The sequence below is a fragment of the Bos indicus x Bos taurus genome, chromosome 5, assembly GCF_003369695.1.
Source record: "Bos indicus x Bos taurus breed Angus x Brahman F1 hybrid chromosome 5, Bos_hybrid_MaternalHap_v2.0, whole genome shotgun sequence".
Lineage (NCBI taxonomy): Eukaryota > Metazoa > Chordata > Mammalia > Artiodactyla > Bovidae > Bos > Bos indicus x Bos taurus.
The window spans coordinates 11,343,011-11,369,340 of record NC_040080.1 but is presented as its reverse complement, the minus strand read 5'-3'; the positions used below and the strand labels follow the sequence as shown (position 1 = coordinate 11,369,340).

Genomic DNA, 26,330 nt, shown 5'->3' with positions numbered 1-26,330 from the left:
AAGTAATCAGAGTCGATAAGGTGGCCAGTAAATTATATAAAAAATACGTTACAATATTCTGAGTTCATTCATCCTCCCTCCATCCATCTCCCGATTAAATGTCCGCTTTGTGCCACACGCTGGAGAAGGCAATGGCACCCCACTCCAGTACTCTTGCCTGGAAAATCCCATCAGCGGAGGACCCTGGTAGGCTGCAGTCCATGGGGTCACAAAGAGTCAGACACGACTGAGCGACTTCACTTTCACTTTTCACTTTCATGCATTGGAGAAGGAAATGGCAACCCACTCCAGTGTTCTTGCCTGGAGAATCCCAGGGACGGGGGAGCCTGGTGGGCTGCCATCTATGGGGTCACACAGATTTGGACGCTACTGAAGCGACTTAGCAGCAGCAGCAGCAGCAGCAGCAGCACCGCATGCTGCTTTAGGCCCTGGGGACACAGCCCTCATGGAACAGGAATCCTTCTCTTCTTTCTTTCTCCTCCTCAAGATCAAAAATGCGTGGATTAATTATTTGTGCATGTGCGAATCTCTCTTTCACACTGTTCAGACCATTTAAATGCAGCCCCAGCCCTCGAAGACAGACATTTGTGCGATGAGCGTGGAAAAGACAGACAGACCGTGGAACCGAACGACCGAGTTTCCACACAGACAAGCAGATTAAATATGTATTCCGTGTATTCAGCTCTGCTCCCAGGAGCCCCTCTGCAGTCCCCGCGCAGCAGCAGAGCCGCGTGGCTTCCACCCGCCCTGCCAAGTCTGGATCGTGTATTGTTGAAACACAGAGATTGGAGGGCTTCCAAGAGCAGAGGCTGCCCTCAGAAGGGCCCGGTGGGGCTCGAAAGCAGGGATCTGAACATCACTGGCCCACACTGTACACGTGTCCAAGGCACGGGCATCATTATTTGAGCTTTTCTTACATTTCGATGGATACAAATGGTGTGTTCCTTGGACGCACTCGTCCTCACGGCTGCCACACACCTGGAATGCCGAGACAGAGTTCTGGTCAGACGGCCAGAGGGACACTAGCGAAGGTTTTTCTCCTTGACTCCCTTCTTACTCTGGCCCCTAAGTGACTGTGTTAGAGGCCGTCCTAAGCCTACACCCTGGGGGGAGAGTAGACGCCTTAGGGCTGTGGGGGAACAGCTCACCCGGCTGGTGAGACAAGGCGTCAGGCACAAACTGAGCCCCGCAGTGAGGACCAGCATCCAATCCCTGGGCCGCGCTGTGAGGCTGTTTCATGGATCCTTCCAGGCTGCTGGGAACGACTGCCCTGGGTGGGTCCTGGGGGCCCATGTCATTCATGTGCAGAACCACACTCGGGAATCTGGTCAGAACAAGGACATGGCAGGGGTTTCTCCAAGGGCAGCCCATGCACCAGGGAGCAGTCTGGCTGCTCTGCTGTCGGGCCCAGTGTGGGAACGGTGGAGGGGCCCCTGGGGGCCCCGTCGGGTGTACTTGGAGAGCACACTGTTTTCAGAGTGTGGCCCCAAGAGGACAGTGTTCCGTGAAGGTCATCAAGGGAGGCGGGGGACAGTAGACTGTCCTGTTTCCAACGATATCCCAGGTGGTAGCAGGACAAGAAAGAAAGCCGCTTACTGAGATTCATAAAAGTATACATCCTTTGTAATTTAGATGTGATTCATGTGAGTTCATCCGACTGACTGAACTCACTCCCAGCAAAGAGGTCTGCAGGGGACTTTCACTGGACAGAGCTTTGATGAGAGGTTTATCCTCTCAAAAGATATACATTTCAGTGTTCATAAGGTTCTTCAGTGTTAGGGGTTTTTAACAAAAAATAAGGATATTAAGATATTTTTAAATATCTAGTCACAGGAGCCATTGATGGTCACTAAATTCATATTCTAAAACTGACTTGCTAAGCATAATGTTGGTTTTGACACACAGACCCGAAGTCGTGCTCAGGGGGCTTCAGAATGTGCCTGGTGCGGGCACACAAACCCCCAGAGGTTAGAGGTCAAGAGAAAAACAAAAACGCAGGCCAGAAACTGGTAAGCAATGATTCCAGCTGCCCCGAAACTTGTCTGTGCCTCTACTCGGGGATGAGATAATAGATCTGCTCTCAACAGCTGGCTGATGAGGTGAAAAGCCCTAATTATATGCTTGACAGGCCAGTTTTAAGGGGGAAAGCCTTTGTTTACCTTCTGAATTCCAAGCTTCAAATCAGCCAGTCAACTCTTACGTCTCATGTCAGTGACTCATGAGATAGGATAATGATATCCAGCATCAGGTCAGCCACTGTGTCAACAAAATTCTCTGAAAATAACAGCATGTACACACACACACACACATCAGGCACATGGATACGCACACGTCCCCACACCATATACATAGGCAAAAAGAAGCGGAGGACCCTTTCTCAACGGGAACACTCAGAATTACAGTTTTATTGTATTTGCTGATATTCAACACTTGCTCCAGCTACGACGAGAAGCTTGGTGGGTCGCTTGCTGTGCCCCAGCAGACACAGAAAGATCGGGCTTCCACCTGGGAGCAGGGGCACATCTTCTTGGTGTGGCCAGCAGCGAGGGTCCTGGCCCTCTTGCCCTTGGCTCCCTCCACCGCTCTGCAGTGATTGGGCAGCTGATCTGGTCAGTCACTGACATCAGGCGGGGTATCCGAGGTTTTCACCAAGAGGGCACCAGGCTTCAGTTAGACTTGTAGAGCTTCTTCTTGAGCCTCTTAGGTGGTATAAAATCATTTCCATTTGTTGTAGCTTCCACTAATCCCTTACTGGATGGATTCTACCCATTTATTAAGTCGTCCCTCGATTAGACCAGAAATGTGCACACAGCCAGTTCTCACCTGACTGGAGGCTGGAGCTTACGGTCTGCACAGTTGCGGCGGTGTATCATGTTGTAGACTGAACAGGAGTTGAGAACCACAGGTCACCAGACTCCCAGTCCCTGCCCAGTGGCCGACGGACAGTTTGCCCTTCTCGGTTTCCTTGTCTATAAAAGGGAGGAGTCAGATCAGACAGCTGCAAAGACCCATTCCAGGATCGGGTGTGGTTTCTGTGGTCTGAAGCTGACACATGTCAGCTTTAGCCCTGGGAGTTTAGACAAACCTCCAGTCCATCAGACCCCAGAGGACTTCAGTTGATTTCAGACTCCTGGAACTTGCTCTGGGTCTCCCGTAGGAGTCCCCTGAACCCTGGAAGCAAGCTGATTCTTCCAAAGACCTTCCTGGTGCCTGGTATCCTCTGTCTCCCCTCACCTAGAGAGCCCAGCTCCACCAACTTCCTTAGGAACCACCCCACTCTAAGCCCTCCTCGGGCGCCCCTCCCCTTCCACCCTTCCCCCTCCTCTCCTTACCCCCACCTTTTTGACCCCAGATGCCTGCTCCATGCCTGCCTGGTGACACCAGGTATACGACCTTTGGTACCTGTTTAATCCATCTTCCCCCCTGCTGGGCTGTGCAACTGGAGTGAGAGGGGAGGTTCACATCCCCAGAATTCTCACAGAGCCTGGCGGATCAACCAACAGTGAATATGGAAAAGGGGTGGGAGGCCTGGAAATCTGTGAAAGTCCACCATTGGGAACAGGTGACCTGGACCTGCCTTGTCACTGTGTCGGGCTAAAATCAGGCAGGACCGGATATCTGGCCCCGCAGAGGCCACGGAATGAATCAGACACACCAATTAATTTGTCATCTTCCGTTTCTTGTCTGTCAACCCTTCTCTCTGACTTCTGCAAGAGGACAGACTACTCCTCGATGTTTTTCTTCATGTACCAACCACTTCTCCCCCTTTCTTCTTCAAATACATTCGGAGAAGTGCCAGAAATATCTTTATTTTATTTCTCTCTCAGTGAGGCCAGCTAGCTGTCTACACAGGCAGTTGAGAAAGGGTTAAGAGAGGACCCAGAGTAAGTTCCCAGCTGTTTCTTTAGGACCAGAAAGCTGAATACATTTAAGGCTTGAAAAGGTCAACTCCCTTCCAAGGGGCAGAGGTTTGATTTCATCCATCGTGTGGTCTTGGGCATAACGCTCATTTCATTCACTGGTAGAGATGGAGATTTATGGACTAAATGTTATCACAAGCAGAGACTTAATGAGATCTCAGCTGCGTCTCCTGGGTGGAGTGGAAAGCAGCCATTTTGGTAATAAATAGAGAACGGCTTCTAATTTGTAAATTCCTCTTTCCGTTGCTAAGTCTAATCAGATCAGTGAAACTGGAGGGAATTGTTGACGACCCAAGATGATTTTCCATGCCTTAATCTGTCCAGGAAGCATTACTTCTAATGGAAGCGGCTTGCTTCTCTGGCAGCGGTAGGGGATGACATTTCTCATTAGACTAACTCAATTGTTGCCTATTAAAAAATATGTTTAGCCCCAAATCTATTTAAAAGCAAACTGGAACCGAGGCCCCATATCACTCTGCTACTAGTCTCCCTGCTTCATAGAAGCAGAAATTCTTTCGGAATGAGCTGCAGACCTCTCTCTGTAGCAGGGCCATCCCGAAGGGTCTACGACCTGTGTGATGTCGTCCTGACCCAAGAGAAGTGTCCAGAGTAGGGCTCGGTGGACCACCAGACAGTCAGGTGTGCTCATGGCCTCTCTGGCATGGCAGAGAGCAGGTTGGGAGAATAGAACCCAGTCTCTGGCAGACACTGCAGTTGAAGGTTAAAAAGGAGAATTGAGGGGGCACCAAAGGAGAAGTGCAAAGCTCTTTTCTCGAGTCCTGCTTGAATCTTTTTTTTTTTTTTTTCATGCGTGTAATAACAGTTCAAGGTTTTTACAAAGTGTCTTCTCACAAGCTGTTAAGCATTTCCAGGGCAGAGACCCTGTCAGAGTAGGTGACTGTTCTCGCACAGTAGGGACATCATGAATATTCATGAAGGTCTGACCACCTTGACAACCAGGGCCCCAAAGGGAACGTGGTGTCTGAGCCCTCCTAGTGGAGCGGCTGAGAACACGTCCACCATCACCAACCAGCACTCAGACTCCAGGTGATGGTTCAGATCACAGCAGCTGGTCCTGAGGTTCTTCTCTTGGGCCTGCATTTTTGCTTTTTCATCCCCAATAAGTCCATCTGGTGTCTGGGCAATATGCGCACACAGAAAAGTATTACTCTAACCCGTGTTACCGTTAATCCTCACTTAACCCTCCAAGATCCGTATTATGGTCTCTTTTTTTTTTTTTTTTTTAGATTTGATTGATTGATTTTTGGTTGTGCTGGGTCTTCGTTGCTCTGCGGGCTTTTCTCTCGTTGCAGCAAGTAAGGGCTGCTCTTCACTGCAGTGCACCAGCTTCTCACTGCAGAGGCTTCCCTTGTTGCAAAGCATGGGCTCTAGGGCACATGGGCTTCAGCAGTTGTGACACACGGGCTCAACAGTTGTGCTGCACGGGCTTAGTTGCTCCTTGGTGTGTGGGGTCTTCCCAAACCGGGGCTCAAACCCTTGTCTCCTGCATTGGCCCGCAGATTCTTTACCACCGAGCCACCAGGAAAGTCCTATATTGTCTCAGTTGTTTTTTTTTTTAGATGAAAAAACTGAGGTTCAGATCATTTTCCCAAGAGGATCATTTCGGGCAGCCCCAGAAATGGATGTCGCAAGTTTAGAGACAGAGACTATGTCCCCTGACCACCTCATCTACACTAAACCATCCGAGGGTCTGCACAGAATGTGGGCTCAGCCCTTCCCTGTCCCTGAACTCGACTTCTGGCCGCCCCCATGGATGTGGTCCTGATGAGGCCTGACCAATGCAAGAGGGGAGCAAGGCCTCCAGTCTAGAGCGCATTCCGGAACAGGTTCTGGAGCAGTCTTGCTGAGAAAGATGTGGATGATTAAAGCATCAGGAGAACCAGGATGCAGAAGAACCTGACAAGCACCAGCAGGGAGAGCCGCATGATCAATTAAAGTGGAGGACATGGCGGGGGAGGAGGTGGCTGATGGATGTGCTGACCGCTGCACGCAGATTCATTCAGGGAGTTATGGGGCTTGAGGCACCACAGGTTTGGGAGCTAAAGTGACTCACTTCCCATAAACGCCTGCAGTTTGAGGCTGAAATCTGCTCTCCTGCTGAGGGGGAGGCAAGGCTGAAGCCTCATGAAGAAGCCATGCTCTCGTCAGGACAGCCCCATTGTGGGTGCCCATGGCCTTCGGGAGTTTGCTGGGCCCCCGTAGAGCCTCCCTGGGGAATCTGACTCAGGCCAAAGTTATCACGAGCAGCAGAAAATAGGGAAGAAGATGGAGACCAAGAAGAAAGAGAGAGAGAAAGCACACCCTGAGCTCTGCAGGCCCCCGTGGACAGCACACACAGGGCACAAGTGTGAGGCCTGGGCCTTCAGGAGGGAGTAGGGCGAGCCTGGGCTTGGCCAGGATGACCGAGGTGGGCTTTTGGCCCCTCTGTGATGTGAGTAAAGGGCAGGCAAGAAAAGGAGGCAGTGCTGGCTGGTGGAAAAGGGACCAGACCTCCAGCTCTAATTAGCTGTTTGACCTTGGGCGAGTCACTGGCCCTCTCTGTACCTCACTGATCTCCACGGTCAAAGGAAGGGCTGCTCTGCCCTTCTAGCCCTGCAACACATGTAGGCCTTGGTAGGGAAACCAAGCCCCAGAAGAGGGTTGTAACAGACCTCAGGTCTCAGAGATCCAAAGTGCAAAGTGAGTGAGTCAAAGTTGCTCAGCCATGTCTGACTCTTTGTGACCCCGTGGACTGTATAGTCCATGGAATTCTCCAGGCCAGAATACTGGAGTGGGTAGCCTTTCCCTTCTCCAGGGGATCTTCCCAACCCAGGGATCGAACTCAGGTCTCCCGCATTCCAGGCTGATTCTTTACCAGCTGAGTTACAAGGGAAGCCCCCAAAGGGCAGAACCAGGGTCCAAACTCAAGCCAGTGACTCCAGGACCCAGGCTCCAACCCAGTGGCACCCTGGGCAGGGTTGCACAGTACCTGACTTCTCCCGGGACCTCCCACCCATACTCTCTGCCCACCTTCTCCTTCTCCCAGTGACCCTAGCACATCCACAGGCCTCCTCTTCTCTCCTGATCGGGAAGAACTTGTCTGATGTAGATGAAGGTAGACTTGGCTTGACACAGGCTGGGGTTCAAATCCCGGATCTCATGAGCTGCTGCTCACTTTGGATAAGCCGCTTCATTCTCTCAGCCTCAGTTTCCTGATCTATGAAATGGGAGCATGTAATGGGGCGATATACTCTCTCATCGAGTTGTTCTGAGGCTTGAGTTAGGTCTGGTGAGCCGCCGGCAGGTAGCAGGTGATGGAAGACTGAGCTGTTATCATGACCCTGCTGTAGAGCTGTTATGATCCTTGCCTTACTATCATCTGTCCCAAGAGAATCCAAGGCCCTAAAACGGAAGGATGACATGGTGGACACCATCTGGCTGGGCTGGGGCTGGGCTGAAGAGGGACTTGGGGGACACAGCCATTCTCTGTCCCTCACATGTCACTCCACACGGGTGACCCTCTGCTGAGCCTGGCCTTGGAATCTAGAACATCATCTCCAACCTAAAAGCAGTTTTGTGCCTAAAACAGCCAATTTCCAGAGGAATCCTGCACAGAAGGGTCCCCATCACCACCTCTCTCACCCCCAAGGGTGGCAGTGAGCTGTGTCCCTCGGGGGCCGGGCGGGGGGGTCCAGCCCCTCCTGTTTGCCCAGCATCCCCAGGGCCTGAGGATGCCCAACTCAGCCCCTTCACCCCTCAGGACGGTGGGGCCTGGTGGGAAGAGAAGTGGGTGCCCAAGTGCAGCCCTCTAGCTGCATGGTCCCCCCGGCCCGTCCTAACGGAGGGGGCCACCGCAGTGGCACCGTGACCGTGGGGAGAGATTTTCTGCTTGGGAACACCGGGTGTTTATGGCCTGCTGGGGGCCCAGCGACCTGGTTTTCTCCTCCGGATGGCGGCTGCAGACCAAGGGCGGGCGTTTTGGCCTCCTCTGGTTTATGGCGGTAATAATAATTATTGCGACAGCATGTCGTGCTTACACTGTGCCTTTTTAATAAGGCCACTTTGTTTGGCTTCTTAATATTTAATCCTGTTTTGTATTTACTTTCTGATGGCTTAGAATCAGCCAGGTCTTAACTGCTTCTGGGGAGGCAGGCCTGTGGGGCCCGGGCACTCAGGACACTGCAGAGGAGGCTCTGGGGGCGGCGTGACCTTCCATCCAGACGGGCCCCACTTACCTTCTCTCTCCCCAACTCTTAGCTCTTTTGTCTGCAATCTGCTTTTCCTCTCCTGCCCCGACTCTTTCTTTGCCTTGGAAGAGACTGTCAGCTCAGCCTCTGATCAATTTATTCTTGTAAGAGACGAAGACCATGAGCCGCAGATTATCATGTAACCTAGTTGGAATGGTCCCGTGGCCTGGCCAAGGCTAGGGTAGCGCTGCTGATTCCTAGACCCACAGTGCAATGCCAGGGAGGTTCCCAGGAGCCTGAGCTGGGCAGAGACTGGGAGGAGGCTCCTATACCCCACAGCCTCTGACCATGAGTGGCCATAGGCTGGACCTCCCCAGCTGCAGAGAAGAAGTGAGGGATAACTCTCGAGTTACTTTTCCTGCAGGAGAAAAGGAAGCCAAATGAAATGTGACGTGGTTCCCCCACCCCAAGAGGGTCCTGGGGCAGTAACCCCACCCAGGATGTCCGTCCCATCCTGCGTGGGGCTCAAGCCGTGTCCCCAGTGATGTCCTGGCTCCCTGGTGCCTCCCAGGAGGTCAGCCTGCAGGGTCACTGGAGTGCAGCTGCCCTAGATGCTGCCTGACAGAGCGAGGAAGGCCATGGACTCAGGCCAGTGTCCCCTGCTCCACGCACTCTCACCTGGACAGCAAATCTCCCCCCATTGGTGGGTTCATACCACTCACCCGGCCCACGCCCAGAGGCACGTGGGTCAGGTCCTGACAACAAACAGATTCGACAACCGGGCAGTTTAAGGGGGGGCTCACAAAGATGCAGGCACCAGGGGTGACAGCCCCAAACAGGCTCTGCTGGCACTGTCCTTGTGGCTGTCCGCAAAGGTCAGCCTCCCGGGCCCTGGGCAGAGGAGCAGCTGAAGGACAAACCCCAAGACACCAGCCCAGGGGAGCAGCCCTGAAACCCCCAAAGATGCCAAGTGCCTGCTGTAATTGCACAACCAGTACCATTAGGACCTGAAAAAAGAGTCCATGCGTACGTGCTGAGTCACTTCAGTCATGTCCAACTCTGTGTGACCCAATGGACTGTAGCCCACCAGACTCCTCTGTCCATGGGATTCTCCAGACAAGAATACTGGAGTGGGTTGCCACGCCTTCCTCCAAGGGATCTCCCCAACCCAGGGATCAAACCCCCGTCTCTTACATTTCCTACATTGGAGGCAGGTTCGTTACCACTATCACCTGGGAAGTCCCTTACTCCCTTGCCCTTTTTCAGTTCAGTTCAGTCGCTCAGTCATATCTGACTCTTTGTGACCCCGTGGACTGCAGCATGCCAGGCTTCCCTGTTCATCACCAACTCCTGGAGCTTGCTCAAACTCATGTCCATCGAGTCGGTGATGCCATCTAACCATCTCATCCTCTGTCATCCCCTTCTCTTCCTGCCTTCAATCTTTCCCAGCATCAGAGTCTTTTCCAATGAGTCAGTTCTTCGCATCAGGTGGCCAAAGCTTCTAGCTTCTAGCTGAAGCTAGAGCTTCAGCTTCAGCATCAGTCCTTCCAATGATCATTCAGAACTGATTTCCTTTAGGACGGACTGGTTTGATCTCCTTGTTATATCCATTCATTTATTTTTTAAATCCCATGTATAAGTGCTAACGTATAGTATTTGTCTTTCTCTGACTTATTTCACCAAGCCTAATGTCCTCCAGGTCCATAAAAGTTGTTTTAAGCTTTGTATTGTGAAAATAAGTCTATTTGGGACGGACTCCTTTACATATGTTGAAAAGAATCCTGATCCAGTTTTCCTCATGATCTAGTCTTCCGGATTCCCACTAACAAGCAGAAATGAGGTGGGCCTGCCTGGGAAGCCCTCTCCTCAAAGTCACCCCCATCTGCTGGTGCAGACGACACTTCCTTCTCCCCAGGATCCGTGGTCCTGTGTTGTTAGTTCACGTGATCTGGGGTTTGGGTCCTGTTTTGTTAAGTGTTCTTACATGTTTTGCTTTATTACTTTTTACCGTTTCTTCAGTTTTATTTTTGGAAGTGAGGCCGATGTCCCGCATGGACGCCGAGTCCCATTTCTTTCTTTCCCCACGGCTGACCTGAGCTCTGCCCATGTCTTATTCCTGGTTTTTGACTCTGATGTCTTATCTGTGAAAGGAGGCACCTGGCGTGTCTGCTTGATCAGAAGGAAGGAGAGTTTCTTGGTTGCTTGGTCTAATCACCCCCAGAAACCCATGGTGACGTCCCCCACACCACACGCGAGTAAACACGTGCTGGTGCCCACAGGGCAGAGCAGGAGCCTGCTTCTCCTGGGGGGTGTGTGTGTGTGTGTGCATGTGTGTGCAAAGGGAGGGTGGCCTGTCCCGCCCAAATCCACCACCTCACTGTCCCTTCCAGCCTGTGACATCAGTGAACGTGACAACCGCGGCGGCTGACCCCTGAGAGGGCCTTTCCTTTGAAGATCGCCGGCCAAGGTTAAAGCCACTGTCAGTGCAGCTGTAGACAGTGAGATCCAGCACCACCAGGTGACTGCACCTACACCCTGTGATGCCCAGAGCCTGCCTGGCCGTCGGAATCCCATCTCGTCTGGTGTGTAGCCCGGGGGCCATCAAACTGAGCACAGCACGGGGGCCGAGACCCCTGTGCTCCAGCCCAAGCCCTCAGCCACTGTGTGAGCCAGCACCTGGCCCTCCCCTGGGCCTCACTTCCCTGTCCTGTGACGAGAAGACTGGGCGACTCCCTTGCAATGACGTCTGGACTTGTTTACACCCGAGTTTGTGGAAAAGGACTCAAGGGTGGGTACAGGACGGTCAGGCTTACGGAGTCGCGGGCTTCCCAGTTGTGTCTTCACATTCTGGAAGTGAGTCTCTCTCACCTCCCCTTGACTTCATTCAAAAGGAAAGAAACCAAGGAAAAGCCACATCCAGCAACATCCCCCACCCAACCAGGAGACTTATGCGGATGGCATGCTGCGTTCTGGCGGCAGACCCCTGGGTACTGGTCCCTGTTCCACGTCCCCAGATGCCGCACCCCCACCAGCGCGGGTTCTGTGGCCACTGGGGCTCCTGACCTGCCCTGGATGAGGGTGCCGCGCTGCAAGCAGAGCTGAGCCAGGACCAAGGATGTGGCGGCCATGCTAGATAACAAGGATGGGAAAGATAAGGACATTGTGTGTGGCGTGTTAGAAGGGTCAGAGAAGCTGGAAAAGAAGGAGAAGAATTCTTTGGGGATATACTTTTATTTGGAATAAAAAATAGTAACAGAAGAAAGAGGATGAGATCGTTGGATGGCATCACTGACTCAACAGACATGAGTTTGAGCAAACTCCTAGGGACAGTGAAGGACAGGGAAGCCTGGTATGTTGCAGTCCACGGGGACACAAAGAGCTGGACACGACTGAGCGACTGAACAACAACAATAAAAGAAGTCTCTTCTTCTAAGCCGCTGACCTGGCCTCCAAGCTAGAAGATTCCAGTCGCCCTGGAAATCCAGCGCCACCACCTCAGGGGAGGCTGGAGACAGACTGGGCGGGTCGGCCATCGTGGAGGCGGAGGGACTGTGTCCCAGGCTGGCCCACTGAAATATTGTGGGGAGGTGGCATCCCTGCGTGTGTCTTCAAGCCGCTTCTCACCTTAGTTTGCTGGGTCCAACATGGAGGCTTCTCGTTTCCATGTATGCAGGGCTGACCTGAGTCCTGAATGTGGCACTGGACGAGGCTGCTCCCCTCGAGCTCTGTTTCAGGCTCCGTCCTGGATGGAATCAAGCCAGTGACCAGGACTCAGGCCGAGGGGCAGATCCTCCTCTGATCCATTGAGGAGCCACACCCTTGGCAAAGACACCCTTTCCACCGACAGGCTGGACCCTAAATATGGGGTCAAAGCCCCTTAGAATAGGGGGCTGGAAAGAAATAAGAAAACTAAAATACTGTCGTGAAAGCTCTTTTTATATGGAGGAATAGATGCAAAAGGGAAAGTAGAAGCAGCTTGTCGAAGGGCATGGAGTTGATGGTAGAGGAGGGACTGAGCAGGGCATCCTCAGGGGTCTCCTCCCACCGTCCCACTTAGGGTGTCCCAGGCAGCAAGGCCACCATAGACAGGCCCCAGGTGTGTCAGTCAGGACCGCAGGCCTGCCAGGCACTGCCAGGGCTCCCCTCCCGACCAGGCTGCAGACTAACCCCTTTCTCCTTCTCTCCATGACTCTGCAGTGAGCATGCCCACCAGTGAGACCGAGTCTGTCAACACCGAAAACGTGGCTGGAGGGGACATCGAGGGAGAGAGCTGCGGGGCCAGGCTGGCGTGAGTAGTCTCGGGAGTGGGGCCCGTGGTCCCGGGAGGGAGTGAGCATGGCCCTGGCCAGGGGCTGCTCTGCACTTCCCAGGAGTTTGACTTTGGATTTTGAGCCCCTTTCCATCCCATCAGGGAAACAGAGTGTGTGTCTCTTTGGGAGTGGGGGCGTACATGTGTTGAGGGGGCCTTGAAGTCTGTTTCTTCCCAGCCCCGCACCCCATTTCTCCAGATCAGCTTTGTGAGGGTCCCTGGGTCCTGCTAAGCACCCTTTCATTTCTGGTAAATGTGACCCAGGGGATGGGCAGACTGGCAAGAAATACTCTGGGAGAGGTGGTCTTACTTACAGCTCTGAGTTATCCACCCGGGGAAGGGAGCACGGTTGTCTGTCATGCAGACTCAGCTATGAAAGTTCACTGGTGCCAGCCAGGCAAGTGGCCACGTCCCCGAACACGAGCCCCAGCCCCCGGCTTCCTGAGCAGACTTGGGTCTGGGGCTGGGCCAGGTGTGTGGAGGGACGGCACACACGGATGGTCACCATCACCTCTAAGCTCCGTCCTAAAAATGGACACCAACAGGCCCTAGGAGATGTTCCCCAGCAAGAAATGAAAGGAAAATGGCTTAACTGCTAAAAATAAGCACTCTGCTGGGTTCCATTCTCAGAGTCTCAAAAAGCAGAGTCCACAAACTGTAAGCTGGGTTCCCTTGGGGGTCAGGCTGACCCTGAGGGTGGTGCGTCCTGCGTCTGCCAGGCTGCACTTTTGGAAGTGGGAGCTGCTTGCCCCTGTTCCCAGGGATGTAAGACTCACCCCGGAAACTAAAAGGAACAGCAGATGGAGGGCTTGGAGAAGGACCAGCCCCACATCGGCTGAGTGTCTGAGTCACTCCATCGTGGAAACGGTGTCCTCGTTGACCTGTGACCCTGAAATGCCTTCGTATCTGGGTGACCCCAGCCCTCGCGAGGCGGTCCCCTTGTGGGTGCCTCTCATCTGAGCCGGGCCAGCCTTTGAGCAAGTAGGGAGCAGGAACAGACGGTTTCCAGGGTACACAGGCCTTGCCATCACTCCCCCCGACAGCAGCACCAGGGAATCTGTGCTGCTGAGTCCCAGCGATGTGGGGAAGCAGTTATTGTCAAACTGTTGTTAAAATACGGGGCTAATTACGTTCAAAGCAGCAGGGTGAACCCTCCCCTCTTCCCTCCTGTTAGAACCATACAAACAAGCTCTCAGGATTGTGGACATGGGCCTGGCCCGCCATGGTTGAGAAGGTGAATGGCAGGTCTGCAAAGGGACGGAGGGAAGGTGACGAGGACTCTGCCCTCTGGCTCTGGGCCCAGGTGACAGGCCGGGGGAGACCAGAGCGCTGGCGCCCACAAGCCTGTCCCCACAGAGGGGCTAGCATCTTCAGGACATGACATGCAAGCCTCCAGGACTTGGCAGGAATGAACGGCGGTTCCCATAAACACCCGTGTTTGTGCTCCTACTGTGTACAGATAAAGTGCCTGGCCCCAGCACTAGGATTATAGTGTGTCCTTCATAAACTGCCATCCTTCCCCAGTGGCTTCAGACAGCCATGGGAGAAGACCATCAGCACTCCTGGTGGGACACAGCGTTAACCCCGGGGGCTGAAGCCAAGTGAGATGAGCAGGGAGAGGCCAGCATTTCTGAAGCTGAGAACAAACAGCCTGAGTAGCAGGATGAGGATTTCTGTGTCATGAGAGGCCTGGCTGAAGATGGTTCCAAGGGGATGGGGCAGACAGAAAGCGAGTGCAAGGTGATGTTTTGTGGGGAGGGGGCAGACAGGTAGGAGAGGGGATGAGAGGAGGGAGCCATCTGTTGAGTCTGAAGACAGAAAAGATATGGACACTGAAGTCACCAGCGGGGCTGCAAGGTGTGGGAGCCGGGGTTCCCCTCTGGGGCACAGGCTAGAGGCCTTGGTTTAGAAATGAAGGATGCACTTATGTGGCACTGACACCAAGGCTGTTCACCAGGGCGGAAGGCCGGGGCTGAGGCGGGGAAGTGTTTAGACACTTTTTTTAGAAGTAAAAGAGCAAGTAAATGAAACAGATGGAGAGGTGCCAGGAGACCAGACAGCACAGGCCCGGAGGCCACTGGAGGAGGGATGTCCAGCCTGCGTTCTTCATTTGTACCCCATCTGGGCAGCACGCCCGCTCGGTGCCTGGCCACGGGGACACGGAGCCTGAGACCATGGTGACACCACCCGCCCTGGAACTCACAGCCTGGTGTGGAAGTGACGCTGGGCGTCACTGTGATTTGGCATAAGCGTTCGGAAGGCAGCTTCCGTGGGAGAGTGGCCATGAGAGAAGCAGACTGCACTGTGTTAAATTGCAGGCCCCAGCCCAGGTGGCGTGCAAGGTCCCTGCAGTCCCAACGCCCACAGATCTGCAAGAAGGAAGAATCAGAAAGAAGCTTCCAACTCTGACACCAAGAATGACGTGCACCTCGCCACAGGCATGAGCTCAGGGGTGCTGGACGGCACAGGAGGTGAAGGCAGGAGAGGCCCCAAGAGGAGGCCAAGATCTCAGGGCCAAGCGGCAGCCAGACGTGAGCTCAGGGAGAGGTCCCAGGATGAGGCCAAGACCTCGGGGCCGAGTAGAGGCCAGACGTGAACTCAGGGATGTCGGACGGCACCGGAGGTAAAGGCTGGAGAGGCCCCAAGAGAAGGCCAAGACCTCAGGGCTGAGTGGAGGCCACAGGGAAGCTGATGCCAAAAGTGTGGGGTCAGCCTCGAGTGGGGTCTATGCAGTGGGACCCTCGGAGAACAGACAGTAGAGTGGCCAGCATGAGGTTGGCTGAGCATGCCCAGAGTCTGTGTCATGCTGAGGGCGACATGGACGTGACACGGGGCCCAGCGGCTGTGGCGTTGGCCTGGGGGGTTGTTGTGCAGTCGCTCAGTTGTGTCTGACTCTTTTCAACCCCATGGACTGCAGCACACCAGGCTTCCCTGTCCATCACCATCTCCCAGAGCTTGCTCTAACTCATCTCCATTGAGTCAGTGATGCCATCCAACCATCTCATCCTCTGTTGTCCCCTTCTCCTCCTGCCTTCAATCTTTCCCAGCATCAGGGCCTTTTCCAATGAGTCATCTCTTCACATCAGGTAGCCAAAGTATTGGAGCTTCAGCTTCAGCATCAGTCCTTCCAATGAATATTCAGGACTGATTTCCTTTAGCATTGACTGGTTGAATCTCCTTGCTGGCCAAGGGACTCTCATGAGTCTTCTCCTGCACCAGAGCACCTGGGACCTGGGTTGGGGCTAGGTAATGGGAAAGACCCAGCGGGGGTTGGTCAGGCTCCGGGGAAGAGCAGAGGTAAGGGGCCTCTGGCCAGAAATGCAGAGAAGCCAGTCCAGCCCCAGTCTTTGAGGTGAGGCTCTGTGAGGAGGGGTTCTGGGCCCAGCCCCTCTGGCTGAACCAGCCGTGCGTGGAGTCGAGGAGGTCAACTGTGACAAGTGTCACCCAGGAAAGACCTGCAGCCCTTCCGACTGATGATCAGGCAAATTGGGAGGATTCGGGCAAGGACAGTTCCAAACACAGCAGCGGGCAGGCGTCCAGGGCTCCAGACTTGAATACGGCGAGAGTCTAACAGTGGAAGGTGCTCCCAAGAAGTTCAAATATTTGACCAAGAACAACAAAAACAAACTGAGTAACTGAAGGAAGCAGAGGGAGTTCTGAGCGTGTCTCTTGCTTTCGGCCCCCAAGGAGGTGTGTCCTGGAGGCCTGGACAGAGGAGGCAGCTGGGCTTCAGGCCCACTCAGTGGGCTGCGTGTGGTCTTAGGTGCAAGTCCTCTGTTCTCCACCTGCCGTTCTTCAGGAGTCCCCATAAAACACGGTATGGGAATCAACCTCGCAGAGCAGAGACCAAGGGAGCCTGACGCCATCTGAACAGGTGGTCCCCAGCAGGGTCTGGAGCTCTGGGGCCTCCAGTATCTGCAGACTCGCTGGGATTGAGGGCTTGAAGCCCATGAGAAGGCAGTACCGGCCACACGGCCAGAGAACAGGGTGAGGGGCAGGCACAGTGCCCACAGGTGCCCCACCCGCCTGCCTACCAGCAAGATAACCAGTTGTCCAAATCCAGAGCCAGTGGTCACTGCCCAGGGCTTGAGAACAGCAGAGACCAGATCCCTCTGGCTCCATGAAGCACGCTGACTCTCCTGCATGGGGAGCGTGAGATCTTTGGCTCCCCAAGAGCCGGGCTCTCCTTTGTCTCCATACACCTGCCCTCAAGGACCCCCTTCTTACCTGAGGGGCTCAAGTAATTCAGTGCTTAAAGGGAGCGAGAGCTACGGACCCAGCGAGCCTGTGGAACGATGCTCACAACCCAAGAGCAGCAGTCAGGCTTCAGTGTGGCATCTAGTCAGGTCCTGACATGGGACCCTGGGGGAGAGAAAGTCCCATCCATGTCGTCCTCCTCAGTACGTTCCCGAACTCCCAGGAAGGAGCCACAACCAGTGGCCTCACTTACCTGGGGACTCGCCTCCAACAGGAGCCCTGGTCCACTCTTGCCCAAGTCCCAGAGTCACCGCCCTGGAAGATGTGGACACTCTGACCTCAGCTGTCCCCGACAGGGCCCTTTAAGAACTCTCTTTAGCTTATGATCCATCGGCCTGAGAGGAGGCCTTAGAGGGAGAGGGTGTGGTCTGCACTGTACGGCCCCCAAGAGGACCCCTGGGATCTCCGGGCACTTTGGCAGAACGGCCAGGCTGACGGCCACCCACTCCAGTACGTGCTGTCAGTGAGGGGTCAGCTGCACAGCAAGCCAGGCCAGGCAGGAGGAGGGACACCTGACTGACCACTGCCCAGTGCAGCTTGACGACTTTTGCTTCCCCGTTAAACAGGGGTCCAAACCCACCCTTGGGCCGTGTGACTAGACCCTGTGCCCCGGCCAGCATCTTCAGTGGGATCAGTTATTAGCTGGCAGTTTGGAGCAGTAAAGGCTCTTGGCTCAGGTTCTCGGGCCTGGGAGATATAATTATCTCATGCACAATGGCTCTGCCACCTGTCACATCTTCTGGTTTAGTTTTTTTTTTTAATGAAACATAACAAGAGGGGTTGTTTTCTTGCTTCACAGCAGAGCTCGCTTTGTGCTGAACTGGGAGGGCCGTCTGTGTTCTCCAACCCGTGACCCGAGCAGCACTTACTCCCCAGACACCTGGGCCATCCTGACACTCAGCCTTCGACCGACCAGTCTCAACTGCCTGCATGCTCTCTGCCCCAGCCACCCTCCCACGGGCCTCAGGGCCTCCTGGAAGGTTCCTGACCCACTCCCACACCACAGTGATCCTCGAGTCAGCCCCCTGCACAGCCGCCGTGCTACTGCCCACAAGGGCCCAGGTCTTCAGGGCCTCACACCACCATCAGCATCAGGGGTTGTGCTCGGGAGTCCACCCGTTTCTTCAGGCCTAGGCTCAGCCCTCAGGCTTCTGTTCTCAGGGCGCTGGGTCTCAGCCAGCCCGTTTCCACCTGACGTCCAGCTGCCAAAGGCCGTATCTGCAGCAGGGGCTCCTGTCCTCCACCACGGTCCCCAGAGAGAGGCCCCAACATGTGGCCAGCCCGGCTGATGGTCTGAGGACACAACGCTGAGCTCTGGGGACCATATCTCCACTTAGAAGACGCTCAATTCGTAGGTTTGCGGGCTGGGCTAGCCCTGTGTCTCGGCTTCAAACCCTCAAGCACCAGGAGGTGCTGACTGCAGAGCTCTCTCCCTGAAGCTGCTCCTTCCAGTGCCCACATGGTCACCTGGGAACGTCTGAGAATCGAAGCAAACGTGTCATGTGCTAACGTCTCCTCTTTCCCTTTCAGCCACCGGATCTCCAAGTCAAAGTTCAGGTGAGTGGGACGCTCCTCTCCTGCTGGGCCCTGGGGTCTGCCCCAGGTGGGGACCAAGCAAGGGGGCAATTGAGGTGGGGCTCGGGGTCTGGTGACTTAGTGTTCGTGGCGGCACCAGCCCGGGAGGTTGTGAGAGGCTGTGCCTCCCTCCCTTGTAAGATGAAGTCCAGTTGAGATAAGTGCCACACGCAGCTCTCTGCCGCTTTTGGCCATGTTTACAGGACTTGGTCGGAGAAGGCAATGGCACCCCACTCCAGTACTGTTGCCTGGAATATCCCATGGATGGACGAGCCTGGTAGGCAGCAGTCCATGGGGTCGCTAAGAGTCAGACGCGACTGAGCGACTTCACTTTCACTTTTCACTTTCATGCATTGGAGAAGGAAATGGCAACCCACTCCAGTGTTCTTGCCTGGAGAATCCCAGGGACGGGGGAGCCTAATAGGCTGCCGTCTATGGGGTCGCACAGAGTCGGACACGACTGAAGCGACTTAGCAGCAGCAGCAGCAGCACAGGACTTGGTAAGATGAGGGCATGCGAGTTCCATCAGCGCTGTCTCAGAGACTTCCACAGGGCCGTCCTCGCCCCATCCGCCCCTCCAGCCCCACTGCCTGTGTCCCCCATCTTGTCCCTTACACGTCGAGGCTTCTGCATGGAGCCCTTCTTCCACCCGAATCATGGTGTCCCGGCCCCCTGCAGAACCTGGGCTCCTGTTAAGAAACTCGGCTGTCACCACATCTCGACACCTTCTATAGACTCCCCTCCCTTCCCGCATCACTCCGTTCAGACCTCTGTCACCACCCTTATCATGTGGGCTCCTGCAACCCCAATACGCTCCATGGGCTTCCCGAGTGTGGTTTGCATGGAGCCAAGCTGAGCGCCGACTGGCGGCAGGCCGTCCCCTGGTTGTGTCGGACGTGAGGATGGGCATGGGAATTTACTCTCACAAAGCTTGCACTAGCCAGAAAACGTTGATTATGTTTTGTAATCGATCTAATCTCTCCCAGCCTCACCTACCACGTAGCAGGCACATGCATGCGTGCGTGTTAAGTCACTTCAGTCGTGTCCGAATCTGTGTGACCCCATGGACTGTAGCCCGCCAGGCTCCTCTGTCCGTGGGATTCTCCAGGCAAGAATACTGGAGTGGGTTGCCATGCACTCCTCCAGGGGACCTTCCCAACCCAAGGATCGAACCCGAGTCTCCTGCATTGCAGGTGGATTCTTTACCATCTGAGCCACCTGGGGAATCCCAGCAAGAGCAGAAACAGCGTTAGATTTTAGTCCAGCCAAGCAGAGCAACCCGAGTCCCTGAGGCTGAATGTTTAGTCCCTCTTCTTCCCTCTACCCAGCTCCTCTCCTGGGTGGACAAGCGGGGTTAGGATTTCAAGATCCTGGAAGTACACAGGGGCTCAGTGAGGACTATGTTCTCTGGCCCCCAGGCTCTTTGAACCCATGGATGGGCCTCAGGAACCAGGCGCTAGCCCACGCTCCTGCCACCCATCACCACCTGCACCTGCCTGGGTTGAGCTCTAGGCTGAAGGCTGGTGCCCCCAGGCGCCCACAGACCCCGTGCCCCAGCCAGGAGAGGCTCTCCGGCCCCAGGGTCCCGGCCTCCCTACGACTATCCCGGAGTTTCTAACACTTGGCTCTGGGTCACTGGTGAGGGACCCTCTCCTCTTCCACCTTCTGCTCCCTGTTCCACTGGGGCTGGAAAACACAGGCTTTGTCTCTTTCCACTTCCTCTCAAGCTGAGACCTCCTTTACAATAAAAAACCTGAAGTCAAGTCTCCCTAAAATAGATCCCTGGTGGCTCAGACGGTAAAGCATCTGCCTGCAATGTGGGAGACAAGGGTTCGATCCCTGGGCCAGGAAGATCCCCTGGAGAAGGAAATGGCAACCCATCCCAGTACTCTTGCCTGGAAAATTCCATGGATGGAGGAGCCTGGTGGGCTACAGTCCATGGGGTCGCAAAGAGTTGGACACAACTGAGCAATTTCACTTTCACTTTCAAGTCTCCCAGGCCCAGGTCCTGTCACAGGAGAGAGCTTGAGAATGTAGCAAATCGTTTCCATAATACTCAAATCTCACTGCTTCTCCAGCATCTGGAGGGGCAGTGGTACCTTTTGGGGAGGGACAGATGGGCTGTCCTGCCCTGGAGGAGCGGCAGGTATCTCTTGGGGAGGGATGGATGGGTTGTCTTGCCCCAGAACAGCATTAGGCTTGACACAGACTCAAAGCGAAGTTCTGTTTCACAATCAAAGCTCAGAAAGCACTTTGTGTTCTGACAGTTCCAAAGCCTCCACGCAGGGAGATGGCCCAGGAACCAGGGTGTTCTGTGTCCAGTGCTCAAGGGTGTAGGCCATGCTCCTGGAGAAGAGGGAACACAGAGGCCCCACAACCCTAGACTCTGCCTGGCTTTGAGACAAGGCTCACCTGCTTGTCCTGGATGCCCCTCTAGGAAGGGCTCCTCCCCCAGCAGCTACGACTCAAGATGCAGCAGAAATACAGAGAGAAGGCTTTGTGTCCATCCCCAAAGGCTTATTCGCAGTAGGTTGACACCATCAGGAAATCCATGTTCAAAAGAGGGTATTGTGGCCAAGGGGCACAGGGCCGCGTAGCTCACGCGTGGCCAAGTGGCTCATGCGTGGGTGCATCAGGACCCATGCCTGGGACCCGGGCAGCACCCTGTGATGAGGTCCTGCCTAGGGTTCCAAAACTGTTTCTTCTTGGCTGTGTCTGGGCTCAGGTGAGGGGTCCGTGGCACAGATACTGAGCAGAAACACAATACCAGCCACTTACGCTGTTTCTAAAACTCTCTAGCAGCCACGTTGAAAAGTGAAAAAGAGCAGGTAAAATTAATCACAATATATTTTTATTTAAGCCAATGCATCTAAAACATCCTTTCAAGATGTAATTAAATTATTACTTAAAGTATTACTTTAATGATATATTAATTTATATTAATTTTTCTACTAAATCTTCAAAGTCCAGTGTGCCCTTTACACTGCCTGCACGTCCAGTTTGGACTGGCCACGTGCACAGTAGCCACACATGGCCAGTGGCTCCCACACCAGACATTGTGACCCTACAGGGTCAGGTGGCAGCTACCTCACCCACGTCTTACAGTCTGATGCTGGCTCTGTGGAGGGAACAGCAAAGCTGGCAGTGGCCTGAAGATGCCACCGAATCACCAAGGTCCACCCTGACCAGCCTCTGTGGAGCAGACGCGGGAAAACTCCATCCTCACAGCCTCCGTCTATCTGACGGCGGCGACTGAGGTGGAGCAGGAGATGCAGGAGAAACACGGTAACAAAGGCAAAGAAGGGGAGCGAATTTCTGCCACTCAGAAGTAACCCCGGAAACAGGGAAAAGCCTGTTTTACTCCAGTAGAGAATCTAAAATTTGAGTTTAAAAAAAAAGTATTCTTGATCATTTTCTCAGTTTAACAATGACACATTGTAGAATCTGACCTACAAATGGCCTATTTGCAAGACAAGGATACAAAAATCACAGGATTTTTAAAAGAAATATTAGAGCACAAGTCTTAGGGAAATTCTGGCAAATTAATGGACTTACAATATTTGGGCAATATTAGAGTATTTTCTTGGTAAGCCAAGTCTCTACTTTGAGGAATTAGTTATAATAAGGAATTTTGTGACATTTGGGGCTCAGAATAGGACTTCAGCAGTTACGGAATAAAATGTTCTGAGGTCTTCTCAGTTTGAAGGGGTTAGCCAGGCAATGTGCTGGGGTTGGATCTGGGAGACATGGGGGTCTGAGGTGAATCCCTCAGGGGTCTGAGGTGAACCCCTTAGGGTCTGAGGTGAACTCCTTAGGGGTCTGAGGTGAACCCCTTCAGGTTTGAGGTGAACCCCTTGTGGGTCTGAGGCGAACCCCTTGGGGTCTGAGATGAACCCTTCAGGGTCTGAGGTGAACTCCTCAAGGGTCTGAGGTGAACCCTTCAGGGTCTGAGGTGAACCCCTCAGGGGTCTGAGGTGAACCCCTCAAGGGTCTGAGGTGAATCCTTCAGGGTCTGAGGTGAACCCCTCAAGGGTCTGAGGCGAACCCCTCCAGGTTTAAGGTGAACCCCTTGTGGGTGTGAGGCGAACCCCTTGGGGGGTCTGAGGCAAACCCCTTGGGGGTCTGAGGCGAACCCCTTGGGGTCTGAGGCAAACCCCTTGGGGGTCTGAGGTGAACCCCTTGTGGGTCTGTGGTGAACCCCTCAGGGGTCTGAGGTGAACCCCTCCAGGTTTGAGGTGAACCCCTTGTGGGTCTGAGGCGAACCCCTTGGGGTCTGAGGTGAATCCCTCAGGGGTCTGAGGCGAACCCCTCAGGGTCTGATGTTTGGAAACCTGTCCCATCTTCAGAGAAATGTGCCCCCAAGTTCTCCCTTACCTCTGCCATCCCCTCAGCAACAAGGTACATACCCAAATTTGCCCATCCTAATAGCTCGTTTTTAGGTTACTTTTGTATAAAATAATTAAATGTAGGCGTTTTCTGGGTTGCTTGTTCTCCACTCTTTTCTCTGGAAAGAGTCCCAGGTGTCTGCCATTTGGTGTCTCCTGTCTAGATGCTTGTCCCGAATTCTGTGCTGGGCAGATTCTTCCAGGAGCACCACCCACTGTCCTCCTGACCCCAGCCCTGGGGTCTTAAGCCTTGTCCACACAGGCAGAGAGCAAGTCTGCGCACAGCTTGTCTCTGCTGCCCCACCTGCCTGCCCGGCCAGTGTTCCTGCTGTGGGGGCGTTGGGGGCAGGGAGCTACGGATCCATCACAAAGGGCAGGACTCTGCCCCTCAATCTCAGGACCTTGTGATCTCCATCTCGCTGGAGAGGCAGGAACCACACGTTAAACATACTGACTTAAAGGAAAGGGGCATCGTGTCCTCTGTGGAGCCTGGCTGGCTGCCCACGACAGGCTGGGAGGCCTTCCCCTGAGGCACCTACTAAGCCCGCCTGGCACCCAGCTCCCTTGGGGTCTGTCAACCACGTGAGCTTCCTGTCTGTGTGTTAACTGCTGAATGTGTAGTACCCGACTGGGATAGATGCTTAACAAATGCCTCTTGAGTGTGTAGCCAAGTGAGTAACATAGACAGTAAGTGTGTCTAGAGCTCCAAGGCTGGGACACCTAGAAAAGTGCATCATGGGGAAGGTGGGCCCCCCATCAAGCCCTGAAGCAAGGCTGGGACCCAAAAAAGAGGCTTGGTTGGGGGACAGCCAAGTCAGGCAGAGTTGTCTGGTGGGACTACTGATACACGGTGAGAAGACGTGAGAGAGGATACATCCAAGCCCACCATGCCCTCTGGGTCTGCGTCCAGAAAGTTCCACCTGTAGAGGAAATGACTTTGCCAGGGAGCGGAGGGAATGTGAATAACAGGTGAATTCCGCCTCCTTGCTTTATCATTTAATCTTTATATTCTCCATGCACATGTAAACACACAAATAAACTTACACATTCTAATAAACTATTACGTTTATTATACAGTAGGAAGCGTTGCCAGGAAACCAGTTGTCAAGCAAAGCTATATTTTGAAGAGTGGGAGGTGTGTAATTATCTTTAAATACTTTCTCTGGGTAGTAATTACTCCACCCCCACCCCAGCCCAAGCCCACGTGGCTCTCCTGAGTGGCTGTCACGCGAGCACACAATTCCACGGGCACCACCCTGACCGTCAGTCACAGTGGCTACCAGGGATCCACCAGAGCATCTCCAGACCCCCAGGACAGGCCCCCAGCACGTGGCACCTGTGTCCACCAGTCCCAGACTTGGGAACAGAACTTAGTCAAGCTTTCATCAGCATGAGACAGAGGTGGAGTTAGTTCCTCCAAACCCCAGAAGAAAGTGGCCACAATTCTATTAGCCTCTGAATCAGTTATGGCTGATTTCTGTAAATGAGATTGTCTCTATTCAAAACACATTCTTTGCAACTATAATGTTAACTATTGCCCACTTTTAAAATGCACAAAGTGAGAGTTGTTTTATTTGGGGCAAAGTGAGGACTATAGCCTGGGAGACAGCATCTCAGCTAGCTCTGAGAAACTGCTCCAAAGAGGCAGGGGGAAGGTCAGGATATACGTGATTTTGGTGAAGGGGGAGTTCATACAATCAAGCACACATTTTTTGAAGGTTTCTGCTAGTCGTCTGTAGGTCACTGCTAGTCACGAGGAGCAGACATCACCATGAAGGATTTTAGTGTTTTTCTAGCTATAAGGAGATGTAAGACGTGGGCTCATGAAAACATCTCCTGAAAATATCTAACTCTCTCACGACCAGTCCTGCCAGCTTTTTCCAGAGCACAGAGGGCCTCATTTCTGCTCTCCACAGAGAACTCTTTGCAGGGGTGCTGAAGGTCAGCAGCTGCAGCAGCAGCACATGATTTAATCTTTGCAGAGGTAGATGGCAAGTGCCCTGGCAAGGGTCAGTTTGTGTGTTGTTCATGCATACATACTCAGTCATGTCCGACTCTTTGTGACCCCATGGACTGCAGCCTGCCAAGGGTCCTCTGTCCATGGGATTTCCCAGGCAAGAATACTGGGAAATACTGCCATTTCCCTCTTCAGGGGATCTTCCAACCCAGGGGTCGAACTCATATCTCCCATGTCTCTTGCATTGGCAGGCAGTTTCTTTACCACTGAGCCACCTTGACACTACTTAAGATTAGTGTCCTGAAATTGTTTTTCTGGGGAAAAAAATGTCTCCCAACTTTGTCTACAATATTACCCACCTCAGTCACAGGAGACAAGCGGAGTCTTGCCCTGGCCAGAGCAGGCACCTCAGCACTGCAGTCCAGCACTCAGAGGCCACACCCCCCAGTAGAGACCACCCTGTTGCCTTGTCCCCCTTCACTCCACCCCCACTCTTCCCTGACAGTCCGTCTAGGGGAATGGAAGGCCCACAGCGCACTTGGGAACCATCATTTTTCTGACCTCTGGGCACTTTTTCTCCATGTGGTGACCCTCCCCCAGTGGCAGCCGTCATCCCTGCCAAGGCTTGGTGCTCCCTGGAGGTGGTGTCCCTGCCCCCGAGGTGATGGAGGGCGGGGTCAGGTCAGAACCCTTCCTTCCCTCTCTGCTCTGCAGGCCACAAGCCAGGTTCTCCTGCAGCTCCCGGGCAGCCAGGCCTCCTTAGATATGCCCCCTTCCTAGTCTCAGAACAGATTCCAGCAGAGGCGTGGCAGCAGGATTTCCCACGGACTGTAGCCACAAAAATAACAGAGTAGAAATACAAAGTCAAGCTCTCCTGAAGGCCGTCTGGGGTGGGTGGAGTGTCCTAACAGCAGAGTCTAGGGACCTGGAGACCTAGGACATTGTGCAGATATGAGTGCAGGTGTCCAGTGCCCCGCTTCTGTCCACAAGTAGGGGATCCGTCCTCAGCCGCCAGTGGGTGTGCCTACAGACACGACCTGCAGGTGCCTCCAGGCATTCCTCTGCAGTCGCCCATGCTGGCGACTGGCTCTACGCCTCCCACCCTTTCTCTCTCCCCTGCATTCGGGGCCAGGGCCAAAGGCCTGCTAACCTGCCTCCAAAATCCGTCAGCTCATTGTCCTCTCTGCATGAGTGAAGCTGTAGCCTTCCTCATCTCCGGCCCAGCAGCCGGCTAAGCATCCCATCCCTGAGCTGACCCTTGACCGCATGGCTGTTTCATTGGCTGTTTGGTTTCTAGACCCAGATCCCCTCTCGAGGCAAAGCCCCACAGTCTCCCCTGCGCTCCCTTCCCTTCCCTCCTCGCACGGTGTGGGCATTTGTTAAATGTTTGGCCAACAGAATTACCAAATATAGCTGCGTATTTTCTCAGTATTGAGGATGAAATTGAGGACAAGCTATAAACCCATCCACCAAAGTTATAAAATGCAAGTGTTTCCTTGGGATCTTCTGGCTCCATGGTTGTCATCTGTGGTTACATGAGAGAACCACCCGGAATCTTAACAAACAGCAATGGTATTTGTCGATGCTATGTCACTTCAGTCGTGTCCGACTCTGCGGCCCCACAAACTGTAACCCGCTGGGTTCCTCTGTCCATGGGATTTCCCAGGCAAGAATACTGGAGTGAGTTGCCATTTCCTCCTCCAGGGGATCTTCCCAACCTAGAGATTGAACCCAAGCCTC

General features: G+C 53.9%; 1 protein-coding gene across 25 annotated transcripts in view; it reads left to right on the top strand.

Annotated features, from left to right (window-relative positions):
• CACNA1C (calcium voltage-gated channel subunit alpha1 C) overlaps positions 1-26,330 on the top strand; it is a 391,155-nt gene that overhangs the window by 290,487 nt on the left and 74,338 nt on the right. For all 25 annotated transcript variants that reach the window (XM_027540909.1, XM_027540907.1, XM_027540916.1 and 22 more), the window contains exons 10-11: positions 12,305-12,395; positions 18,204-18,230. In XM_027540909.1, the coding sequence (XP_027396710.1) occupies positions 12,305-12,395; positions 18,204-18,230 (118 nt within the window). The remainder of the gene's footprint in view (positions 1-12,304; positions 12,396-18,203; positions 18,231-26,330) is intronic.